The 12115-nt window shown below is 37.7% G+C and overlaps 1 protein-coding gene across 2 annotated transcripts in view; it reads right to left on the bottom strand.

Moving 5' to 3' along the window:
• Positions 1-137: 137 nt before the first annotated feature.
• Positions 138-12115, bottom strand: part of LOC106913164 (uncharacterized) — a 29875-nt gene continuing 17897 nt past the window's right edge. For both annotated transcript variants that reach the window (XM_088003721.1, XM_088003720.1), the window contains 9 exons: positions 8127-8167; positions 6946-7007; positions 5679-5734; positions 5073-5287; positions 4617-4885; positions 4358-4471; positions 4127-4268; positions 3339-3388; positions 138-2613 (listed from right to left, as the gene is read on the bottom strand). In XM_088003721.1, the coding sequence (XP_087859847.1) occupies positions 2296-2613; positions 3339-3388; positions 4127-4268; positions 4358-4471; positions 4617-4885; positions 5073-5287; positions 5679-5734; positions 6946-7007; positions 8127-8167 (1267 nt within the window). In that variant the 3' untranslated portion in view covers positions 138-2295. The remainder of the gene's footprint in view (positions 2614-3338; positions 3389-4126; positions 4269-4357; positions 4472-4616; positions 4886-5072; positions 5288-5678; positions 5735-6945; positions 7008-8126; positions 8168-12115) is intronic.

A 12115-nucleotide genomic window follows, 5' to 3' on the forward strand; every position in this document is an offset into this window, starting at 1 on the left:
TTAACTCTTGTGTGTGCGAGGACTGAGGCAAACATAGAGGTCTATGGAAAATGATACAAGTTTTACGTGTGTGGGGTCAGTTGGACCCCATTTCGACATACAAGGGTTAAAAAGAAGCCAGGTCAAAAACTGACATGTTCCTGCAAACCAATAAGTTTATATTACAATTCAATTTCTAATGTGATACAAAGAGCCTCGCCCAATGATGACCAGATCTAACAACGGATTAAAAAGACAAATTAATAAAATAAAATAAATACAACAAATAAGGAAACACAACACGAGGTGGTGACTTTCAGCATAATGTGATCAATTTTCATAAAACAACAACATGCTTTGTCTGTGATGAAATAATGCTGCATGCCATGTTAGGAGGAGAAGTGGAAGCTCCAGGATCTTCAGAACAAACAGGTCATGATGCTGGGCTACTGATTATCCCTCTGTCTGGACACAGGATCAATAGAACCAGTTTAAAAGCTAAAATGAATGGTTATATGCCAGACATGGAAAACTGGGATGCACTCCATGCCATGATGTTCAGAATTTAGGTCTCATGGCATCTCAAGGTGTCAACATTGCAGCTAGTGGACTGAGAGAAATACAGCTCTATTTTGTAACAATTCAAGAGCTACCAGCTTTTATCACTTCGCAAAAAAATTAATCAGCACAGAAACTCCAAAGCACACAAAGAAGCAGTTGAAGTTGTGTGTGTACATTATATATATATGTAGCCAGGGCATATTGTTTCCCCTGAATGTGTGCTGCTGCGCCCTCTTCCTCTTGCCCATATATGGAAGATGCTGTGACAGAGCGCAGCTGGCTTGTTAGGGAGACGGGTAATCAGCATTTGCATTTAAAAGCAGGTAGATCGCTGAGATGATCAGATGCAGGCTGAGAACTTGTGCACAGGTATGTTTAACATCAATCGTGGAGTGAGTTTAGAATTTGTCTGATTCTGCCACTGATTGTTGTAGGAAACGCACTTTAGAGTGTGACGTCAAGAGCGACATTTACTGGTTTCACTGTAGAGAAGGTAAGGGCCGTTTCTTATGATTTATCTGGCTGGTTAATGTTCTTGTCTCACTTGATTTCTTTTGTGTGTAGGTTGGCCTGCTACTGTTTCAGTTTTTGATTTGTTTTGATTTCAATTTTCCTTTTGTTTCCGTTTATTTATTTTTAGATGTTTATTGTTGATTAAAAATAATTTTTCTTTTTTTGGGGGGTTTGTTTAGGGAAAGAGACCTTCTATTGTAGCCCGCTGACTTGTTTTAAACTGGGACCTATGCTGTCCCTGGGTCCTAGGCTGTTTTATTTATATTGAGGAGACTAGTGGAAGGGGAGTTTCTTTTTTTTCTTTTCCTTTGTATTCACTAGGGATTTTTGTGTGAGTGCGCTTTTGTTGGGGAACACTTAGGTGTATTTAGTTGTATTTTTGTTTTCTTATTATTCCTCCCCCAAACAGTCAAATTTTTATCTAGTTTTAATTATTCAGCTTTAAGGATCCCAGGGCCAGCATAGACTTCCGCCTTTATGTGTGGTCATTTGGTATAATAAAATAACTTGACTATTATTGTTCATGAAACATTTGTGAATTCAATAAACCGTTTGTAATCTGCAGCAGTGCCTCTGTCCATCTTTACAAACTTATCTGAGTGATCTGGTAAAAAGAGGATCTAAAGCTGTACCCAAGGTCACATATATATATATATATATATATATATATATATATATATATATAACCAGATTTTTGTAAATTATGATAATTTAATGCAAAGTTGGCATTTTTTATTGACTTTTAATGCAACTTTTAGAGCAACTTTGCATTAAATGTGTCATTATTTACCAAATGACACTTCATGACAACTATTATAAACATTCATAAAGACTTCTTTATGTTCATGACAGGTGTTATGTCATGTTTATGACAGTGTCATGTCAGTCTTATGCACACCCCTTCAAATAAAGTGTTACCCAATTGTTTTTAATTAAAGGAGCACCTTTATTTTAAAAAATCCAACACAAAATAAAAAAGGTAGGTATATAGCATCATGAATATTTGGCAACAGTTGGTCCGCACTTCTCATCAGTTGGTTCTCCATTAAGTTTGAAACCACCATGAAACAAGAAGTAGAAGAACTAATTCACAGTCCAGAGAAGTCAGCATCACACCTCGGAACGGGGTCAACCACACCTTCTCAATAAGATGGGAACTTCTGTCGATTCCTCGCTTAGATTTGCTCTCAGCAGCTGATTGAATCACTCTTAAGCTATGACTCCTTGGTAAGAATCTTTAGGTTAAAATGGGAGCTCGCTGAGAGGACTAAGAATCTTGAGATTATGGGCCCAGTTTTCTAATGACTCCGCCAGGTTGTTCTGGTCCATTTTCTTTAAAACCATTATTGTCACCTCCAAAGCTCCTTCACCCCTGAAGTGCTGCAATATCAAACCCACAACTTTCCATCTCTTTGCATTTGCATTTTCCAGGTCTGCTTCTTGGATCGGTGAGATGTTGCCAAATGATTCATGCTTTAAGTGCCACATAAATTCCTCAAAATTGTCCTTAGTCAAATGCTTCAGAGTTTTCAAGATTTCATCTTTTATTGATGTTTCATTCTGTTAAAACAAGGAAATAGCAGTCAGAGGAGAAACTGGGTAACACTTTATTTGAAGGGGGTTGAATAATACTGTCATGACACTGTCATAAACATGATATAACACCTGTCATAAACATCAATGAGCCTTCATGAATATTTATGACTGTTGTCATAAAGCGTCATTCGGTGAATTATGACACTTTTAATACAAATTTGACATTATTAAAATGTCTTTATGACAACTTGACATTAACCAGGAAATCATTACCGTTTAAACTTTACCTTTAATAACATAAAGTTACCTAATTTTTAAAGTGCAATCAGTAATACTTTTATAACAAATTTATATCAGTAATGATTTCTTGGTTAATGTCAAGTTATCATAACAAAGACATTTTGAATCATGTCAACTTTGTATTAAAAGTGTCATAATTTACCGAATGACTTTATGACAACAGTCATAAATATTCATGAAGGCTTATTCATGTTCACGACATGTGTTATGTCATGTTTATGAAAGTGTCATGACAGTCTTATTCAACCCACTTCAAATAAAGTGTTACCAGAAACGGTTTATGATAAACATAGGTTTAAAGTAACAAACCTCAGTGGTAAAATCTTCTATAGAAATAAGATTAAAGCTAGCCTAAAGCTGAACTTTTTGCTATTGGTATAATTTCATTGTCCAGCATAGTAAATCTAATCTGAAGTTAATATATTGTGTCAAACCAAATGCAATCTCACCTTCAGTGTGTCAGATGTATGCCTTGCTGAATTGCTTGATGATGGAGGATCTGGAAAAAATACAATAAATTAGAGTTTGTTTTCTAATTTATAAAAATACATTTCCATAAATAAACATTTTACATCAAATTTTCAAAGTAAAAACATTTTAAATTTGTTGAAGCTCTTAGTTTGATTAGTAAAAACTGCTTTATAATTGTTAGACAAGGTGGTTTTTAATGTTAATTAAACAGGTTTTCTTAATTACATGCTTCAATGTTTTTACTTTGTGTTGCTGCACGGGACCAAATCTTATACAATTACATGAAATTGCATCAATCCACAATTTATCTTAAATTCAGTGTTTCAAGTGGCGTGATGACAGAGGGGTGAATTAAATTATTTTGTATTGGCAAGGCCCAAAGTTATTCATGGATCATGAAAATTATTTTCCTCTGACTAGATATTATTGTTTGCAAGCAGCCCAGCCAGAGTTTAGGCTTGAATCTAAAAGAATATATGTGGACAAAACTAAAGATGAGAGTGATGGCAAGGAGACTTACATCCTCAAAGACTGCTCAGCAAACAATACAATAAGATATTGATTTCCATAAAGCAAGCAATTTTGGATGCTTTTTGACCACCTAACAACTAAATTGGACTAATCCTGACCAACTACTTTTAGGTTACAAAGATATTGATTATCTGAACACTGAAGAACAATGACATCTACTCTGACTAAAAAAATATTTAATTTAGGCTAAACGTTTTCAGAAACACATTCTGCTATATAACGGCAACACCATTACCTGGTAGGTAAATGTCATGTTTCCAGACTTCAGTGCCATGTTGGTCTTTGATTATCAAGGTCAGACTCTCTGGGTTTGTAGTCAAGTAGACTACAAATGTTGGATGGAAATTTGGTCCATACATGTTTTGAAACAGCTTAGGCTGAAAAAAAAAGTTAAAAATATAAAATTTTATTCTGTAGTCTAATCTTCTCCTCAAAATTGTTTAAAGCATCGTGTGTAAATAACTACCTCAGGGTTTTTTGAAGACTTGGGTTCACAGTGTGCACTGTATTTGTAGCCAACATTGAGAATGCAGTCAGATGAGACCTTAATGTACTCAGAATCAGCGTGGTCTTTAGAAACCTTAAAAACATGAAAGATAAAGGACTCATTCTAACTCCAAAATAAACCTGAGTTTTATCAATGTTCTAGTTAAATTCCATAAAAACCTTTTGTGACATTCAAACTTTTATAACTGATGCACATGACACACGTATCTCCTCTGTACCTCTGAAAGTGGAATGTTCCGACACAGCAGAAGCACATCCAGCGTTGGAGGACCTCTACCTGGAGGCCTGAGGTACAACAAGACTTGGCCGTTTACTGACTGGTTAATCTGGAAAAACCTACAAAAGTTATCCCATATGAGGCCAAAGGAAGACAGATGGGGAACATCCACCAATATGTGGGTATCAGTGATCTTCAGTGGTTGCAGAATAGTCATTTCATCATCGTCAGTGATGTGGGCGACTGACAGCAATCCATTAAAACACAGAGCTGCAAGAAAACAAAGAGGTTGAAGTTTTGCATTCTGTGTGGTTGAGTCTTTGTAACTAGGTCTGTCTCCAAGTTTTAACTTGGCTATTTTTATAGTGTTTATTTGATTGTTATTATGAAGTAACCTATTTTTAAATAAATCTGTGTAATTTTCCAATTATTTTACTATTAAAAGTACAATCCTTACCCTCCTTTGTCTCACAGTGTGGGAGGTGGAGCTGATTGATGGCACCTTCAGAGCACTGGATGTTGAAAAGCATCCCTGCTGGAGTTTTACTACTTAAATGAAGGAGGCTTTCAGGCCACGGTCTAGTTCTGTAGAGCACCTCTGCTTCCTGGCTCATCACAAACACCAGACTGGTGAAAGAACACTGGAACACTCCTGGACCAGGAAATCTGAACCTGCCACAACCAGAAGTTTTGAGGAAAATTTGTGCATTTTCTGTCCACATAAAAGATCTATCAGTTTAGAGAATCAGAAAATAAGAAAATTCAACTTCACAATGATGTTTAACACTTATTTTCAAAAACAGAACAAACACAACACAGAATCGGGGCAGTTATGGAGTCATCCTTTAAGGGGATCAGAGCGTAGATCACTGTTGCTTCATAATGTTAATACTGTTGCAATAGCTCTTATACTATATTCTTTAGATTTGAATATGGCAGAAAACAAAGGAACCGAGTCCCACTGTTGTTTTGTCCTGGGGACCAATAAATTAAGAACTTGAACACTAAATTACTAAATAGATAATGTTATATTAACAGACTGTAAGCAGAAGAGAATAATTACCTGTATGAGACCTGTAGATGTTCAGATTTCATTTCAGGTTTGAAGCTTGATGGAGACTGAAATTCAAAAGTAAGTTATTTTATGGTTTTGCCAAAAAATATTCTCAATGCAGTTTGGATAACTATACGGAGCTGCAGTGTGCTGCTTAATGGCCGAATAGATGAAAACGACATCTTTTATTGGACATCCACTGATTTGTTCATTTCAGACCAAAAACAAAGGTACCTTGACCAGAAGAGGAGACTAAACCTGTTGGCACTAAAATCATAGTGGTGAACATTCATCGCACTACAGGTATTTGCTTTGTTTTTTTATAGGATTTGAGGTTATTCTAACAACACTTTTCCATGTGGCTCACACTGTAGCACATGTATTGAGTTCTTGTGCTTCTGGAGCATGATAGCTGGAACCCAGAGACACTGGAGATACCATGGGTTCTATGACATTTACATAAGATCAAGTATTGCAGCACTTACCAAATGATAATCATGCTGTTCTATGCAAACACTGCCATCACAGAGAATCATTTCCTTAGCTTAGCATAATACATGCAGGGGTTGACATAGCAGGGGACCTGGCTTTGTCGTCCGAGTATTTTAGATGATGATTACAGAATAATTAGTGGCACTCTGTGGCTCTATGTAGTGCAAGGGTGGGGGAGTTCTGGTTATCAAAACACTGAATCTCATAGGTCCAGTATTACCCACCCTTGTTTCAGAGCACTGAACTTTCAACCAAAGAATCAGAGTTATGGTAAAGTCACATCATGTAGTCACTTCTTGTATTCCAGTCTCACGCAGTAGCACAAAGTACATTTTACACTTTTCAACACATAATCTATTGGAGGGACATAATAAACATTCAACCCACAAAGACAAATGTGATCCGGAAGACAAAAATCTGAAAATTTTAAATTTAAAAGAAGGAGCATTTTGAACAGAATTTATTAAGCAACAGATGTTTTGGAGCCAGAATCTCCCGGGCCACTTGAACTTCAAGACACTTCTAAACATGCTTAACATGATTACCCTCCCTTTACCAACAGTCTGTGCTTAATATTTGTTAGACAAGTTTGTTTTGTTTTTTATTAATGTATGTTAATAAAAATATTCTACTTCTGTCATGTATACTGCAGAATTTTTAACATTAAGCAACAGATGTTTTGCTTAATCTAAATACAGTTATAGACAGATTGTTCTCCATGATTTGCTGGCTTTTACTTTGTAAATATTTGCAGAAATCATGAAGTTTCTTGTTTCTCTCTCACCTCCTTCAACTCTGGTTTGTCCTCAGACAAATTAGTTTCTGCCATCTCTTCCTCAGAATCACCTGATAAAACAGGACAATAGATATGCATGTTATAATTGAATTTAAATGGTAACTGTATACCTCATACTAATATTCCCAAACTCTAAAAGTCCTAGTTGATCTCCAGCTAATCTTCAGTTACTACTTTTCTCCATGATAAATAAATTATCTTTGTTTGCACTATAGGGTGTCCCAACCCGTTTGTTCTCAGACCTATAACCAGTACACTACTTAATATTTCTATATGTTTCAAAACTTTTCAAATGTTTATCACCTGTTTATCATGTTTATCATCTTATCATCTTTCTAACCGGCGCCTTCCTCACTCTTATTTTTGTGTTTTTCAGCCGTTGCTCTGCAGTTTGACTGAAAGCTGACTGACTGCAGCGAAACTGTGAAGAAGTAGCTTCATTACACGCCAGAATGGGAGGAAGACATCGCAAGAAATCAAAGTGACGCCAACCAGAGTAAAACTTGGTTTACCCAGCTTATACTGTTCCTCAGTATAAGACACAGTATAAGTTTCTTATACTGTCCTCATGGACGCTGTTTTTCCATGGACAACAGACTGTTGTTAATGACAGCCAAAAAGGAGTCAATATATTGTTACAGATCTACCCCTGTTTTCTTCAATAAAATGTTATATTAAATGTCATTTATTTTTAAGCTTGTATACACACTTTTTTGGAAATATGGTAATGCAAGATAATTTTGAATGACATAATATCCATTGTCTGCCAATAAAATTGTGTTTAACACCAGTGAAGAAACTTTTAATGGTATGTTATGATGTAGACCTACTAGACAAAAAAAACTTACATGAATCAACATTTATTCAATATAAAATCAACACAAAAGTGCATGTAGATCCACATTCAGTTGATGGTTGAATCAACATTGATATAATGTCAGTTATGGTTGAAACCCTAGCGTTGATTCAACATGCAAGTCACTGACCACTTTAAATTTCGTTTAATGTTTCTGCCTAACCTTATTTCAATGTTATCTGAATTGTAGTTGATGACATGATGAAACCAGCCAACGCTTTAAGACACATGAAACAAAATGTCCATCAAACACAGAACAAAGCCTCTTTAGAGGCACTTAAAATGCTTTTACTTATAATTTTGTAGAACTTACAAGATTGTTGTTCAGAAGTTTCAGATGTGCCATCATCAACCCTGCAAAGGGAAAAAAAAGCTGAATCAAAACTATATTTTAAGTACTAATCAATAAATGATGTTGAGATTCCTCAATATGCCAGTGTTTCTTTTATGGTACTTTGTTTTAAGTACCATAAAGGTACTTAGCACCAAATACCAGGAAGTATTCGGTTCTACTTACTGGTTACTGTTTCAATCCCAGCCATTCCTTAATGTTCAGGCTTAGTTCAGTTTTAGTCTCTCAGCTATATGTCTCATCTAATTCAAAACTCTGCATTTGCACATTTTCCTTATTTTACTGTGGTTGTCACCACATGTTAAGTAACTTTTAAAAATCATGTGCAAGACTAAATTAGGTAGTATTCCATCTATCCATCCATAAATTTTCTGTACACCCTTGTCCCTAGTGGTGCTGGTGCCTATCTTCAGCGAGACATTTCGGGCGAGAGGCAGGGTCACCCTGGACAGATCGACAGTCAATCGCAGGGCAACACGGAGACAGACAGGATAAACAAACATGCACACTAGGGGTTGAACGACTACATATTTTTTAAGGTCGATTACATCATGATAATAGTCGAGTCGATATCAACTAGTCACGGTGACGTCATAGTGACGTAAGCGCAAAAACCCTTCACAACTACTTGGAGGCTTTATCAGCTATTTTCACGGCAAGTAATCACCTAGTCCACCTTCTTTCATTTTCTGGGAAAAATCTGTTTAGTCATGTAATTGCGACTAGTCGACTGGCCCAGAAAGAAATCAGTGCAGAGAAAAGAATCGACGAGTCGACTAGTCGACTAATTGGTGCAACCCCTAGCACACACACACACTCACACCTAGGGAGAATTTATAGAGGCCAATTAACCTGACAGTCATGTTTTTGGACTGTGGGTTGAAGCCGGAGTACCCGGAGAGAACCCACCATGCACAGGGAAAACAAGCACACTCCATGCAGAAAGAACCAGGGCCGGTATTACTATTGACACATTTATATTCTCCTCAAAATTCAATGATATTACCATCCTTGTGATAGAACTGTTCTTCACTTCTATCACAAGCAATAATTTACCGCTGTGATTAATTCATATGCTGTGGTGTGACCTAAAGAAAGTTGTGCAGAAAATGCTTGCAGACTTCAATAAACAAAGACAAATACTGAAATAAGACTGGACCAATAATGTTTCTTGAAAGGCTGATCCAGGATCAAGGGCTGGCCTCTTTTTTTTTTTTTACATGAAAACGCCTTATTTGACAAAACCTGCGACTTTAGTTTTGTATAAATGGATCAAAAAACATATTTTAGAAAATCAAAGGTTTGAAATCTCTTAATATATTGTTGAATGGTGAATTTAGAAAACCGTGAGATGTTAGATGGATACAAGTGCAGTCTATAAAATTGAACTGCATAGAAAAAAAAATCACTTTTTGAAATTTTTGAAACCAACATTTTAACCCTTTGATGCATAAGTGAGTCGTTTTTGATCCGTTGAGGTCATGTTTTTGCAATATCCTTGTAATGAAAAATTTTCATCACTTCATATTCCAGGTATTCCTCAGAAAACATGTTAGTGATATCATCCATCCATCCATTTTCTGTACACCCTTGTCCCCAGGGGTTCGGGAGGGTGCTGGTGTCTGCCTCCAGCAAACGTTTCCAATATCATGCAATTCAAATTTTTTATTTACCTTTTATACATTTTAAGAAATAGCACATTTTATATTACTACCCCTTTATTCTGTGAGTGGGTCAAAAATGGCCCGCATTCATTTCCTATGGAATTTAATGAGAATCTTTGTTTCTTACCAACTTTGGCTGTCAGAAACCAATTTTTTTGGAAACCATACACACTTAGTCCTAAGTGTCACCCTTGAATAATAATATTTTACACAGCAAGAAGTTTTACAAATAATTATCTTTAGTTTTTACCTCACAAATATGTGTGTGTGTGTGTGTGTGTGTGTGTGTGTGTGTGCGTGTGTGTGTGTGTGTGTGTGTGTGTGTGTGTGTGTGCGTTTGTTTGTAATACCTTGTGGGGACGATTTTCCTGACATATGCTACGTTGTGGGGACCAATCGCTCCTCGTGGGGACCTGAGCCTGGTCCCCACGAGGGGAAACCCTGTTTTTGGGTCAGGGGTCAGAGTTAGAGCTAAGGTATGAATTGAGTTTTGGTTAGGGTTAGGGTTAGGTATGTGATGGTTAGGGTTAGGAAAAGGGTAAAGGTCAGGTTTAGGCTGTAGAAATTAGAAAAAATGAATGGAAGTCAATGGAAAGTCCCCACAAAGATAGCAAAACAAACGTGTGTGTGTGTGTGTGTGTGTGTGTGTGTGTGTGTGTGTGTGTGTGTGTGTGTGTGTGTGTGTGTGTGTGTGCGTGTGTGTCAATCATGAATATTGACAGTGTTTGTCACGAATCAACATATTAGCCTTCTTTGAAGTTAACTAACACTATTATCTAACCAAACCAGATAACATTGCTGCTTATACTTTATTGTGCATGTGTATTATTTGTGTGTGTGTCTCTGAGTGTCTGACACCCTGGATAAGAAAACCAAAAGTGAGAGAATGTGTTGAATGACATGCAACACATTGTGTTCAAGGTTTTTTCTTCTATCATCTCAATAAATAAAATAAAAAATGATAGCTATATGAATAAATTAATAAATGCAAATGAGCTGGAAAAGGGTAGAGCCCACTTGGGGCAGAACACCCTCCCCGTCCCGGCGAAGGTGTTCTGCCCCAAGTGGAGGAGTTTAAGTATCTGGGGATCTTCACAAATGAGGGAAAAATGAAGCCAGAGATCTACAGATGGATTAGCGCCTGCAGTGAAACGGGTGCTGTACCGGTCTGTCATGGTGAAGAGAGAAATCTGTCAAAAAGCAGAGCAAAGCTCTCGATTTACCAGTCGATCTACATTCCTACCCTCATCTATGGTCATGAGCTTTGGGTCATGACCGAAAGAACAAGGTCACAGATACAAGCGGCCGAAATGGCTATTGTCTCCAGGGTGTCTGGACTCTCTCCCTTAGAGATAGGGTGAGAAGTTCAGTCATCCAGGAGAGACTCAGAGTAGAGCCACTGCTCCTTCACGTCAAAAGGAGCCAGTTGAGGTGGATTGGGCAACTGGTTAGGATGGCTCCTGGTGAGGTATACTGGGCCCCCTCTCACCGTCAGGAGGCCCAGGAGAAGACCCAGGACACGCTTGAGGGACTATAGCCCCTTTTGCACTGCAAGGCCCAGCACGGCACGGCATGGCACGCTTCGGTCCGGTTCCAACCGTACTGCAGCCCTGCTGTGTTTGCATATAACTGAGGGGGGCATCGAAGCTTTACCTGACGTCATTATTTTTTAAAGTAAACAATGGTTTCGATGTAGCCTGTCGAAGCTACATCTCCTCAGAGATGCGGCGGAAAACTTTTTCATTCCTTGTTGACCGATCTAGCTCATTCTGTACTCATTAATCAGCGGGTAAGCGGAGGAAAAAAATTATCTCATGGAATCAGGTAGCAACAGAATATTGAGGAATTAATCGCAAATTAAAAATAATAATAAAAATATTAAAGCTCCAAGCAGCCTTGAGCGGGGGTCCAAGCACCGCCGGCCACAAGCCACCATGGATATTCTTGCACAGTTCCTGCCTACGTCTGCCAGGCTGTACTCATCGATGAGTTCTCCAGCGTTCTCCGACGACTCACCAAAAATCTGGTGCAGATCAGCCAATGTAGCAAGGAGATATAGCTGATGGAAAAACCTAGGGGGCGCAGTGGAGTGAAATTACAAATCAATGCTGTTGGGTTCTTGAGTGGTGAACAAAGATCATACGTATCCAGTTTGGTGCCAATCGGATGCTCCACGTGTTATTTAGAGACAATCTTGTGCATATGGCGAGGGACTGGCATTTGGCCACACCCCCACGGGTCTGTAGGCATTGACAGAGTTCATCATCATGTCATTTTATGTCAGTT

The sequence above is a fragment of the Poecilia mexicana genome, unplaced genomic scaffold, assembly GCF_051168715.1.
Source record: "Poecilia mexicana isolate PSO_F unplaced genomic scaffold, ASM5116871v1 scaffold_2, whole genome shotgun sequence".
Lineage (NCBI taxonomy): Eukaryota > Metazoa > Chordata > Actinopteri > Cyprinodontiformes > Poeciliidae > Poecilia > Poecilia mexicana.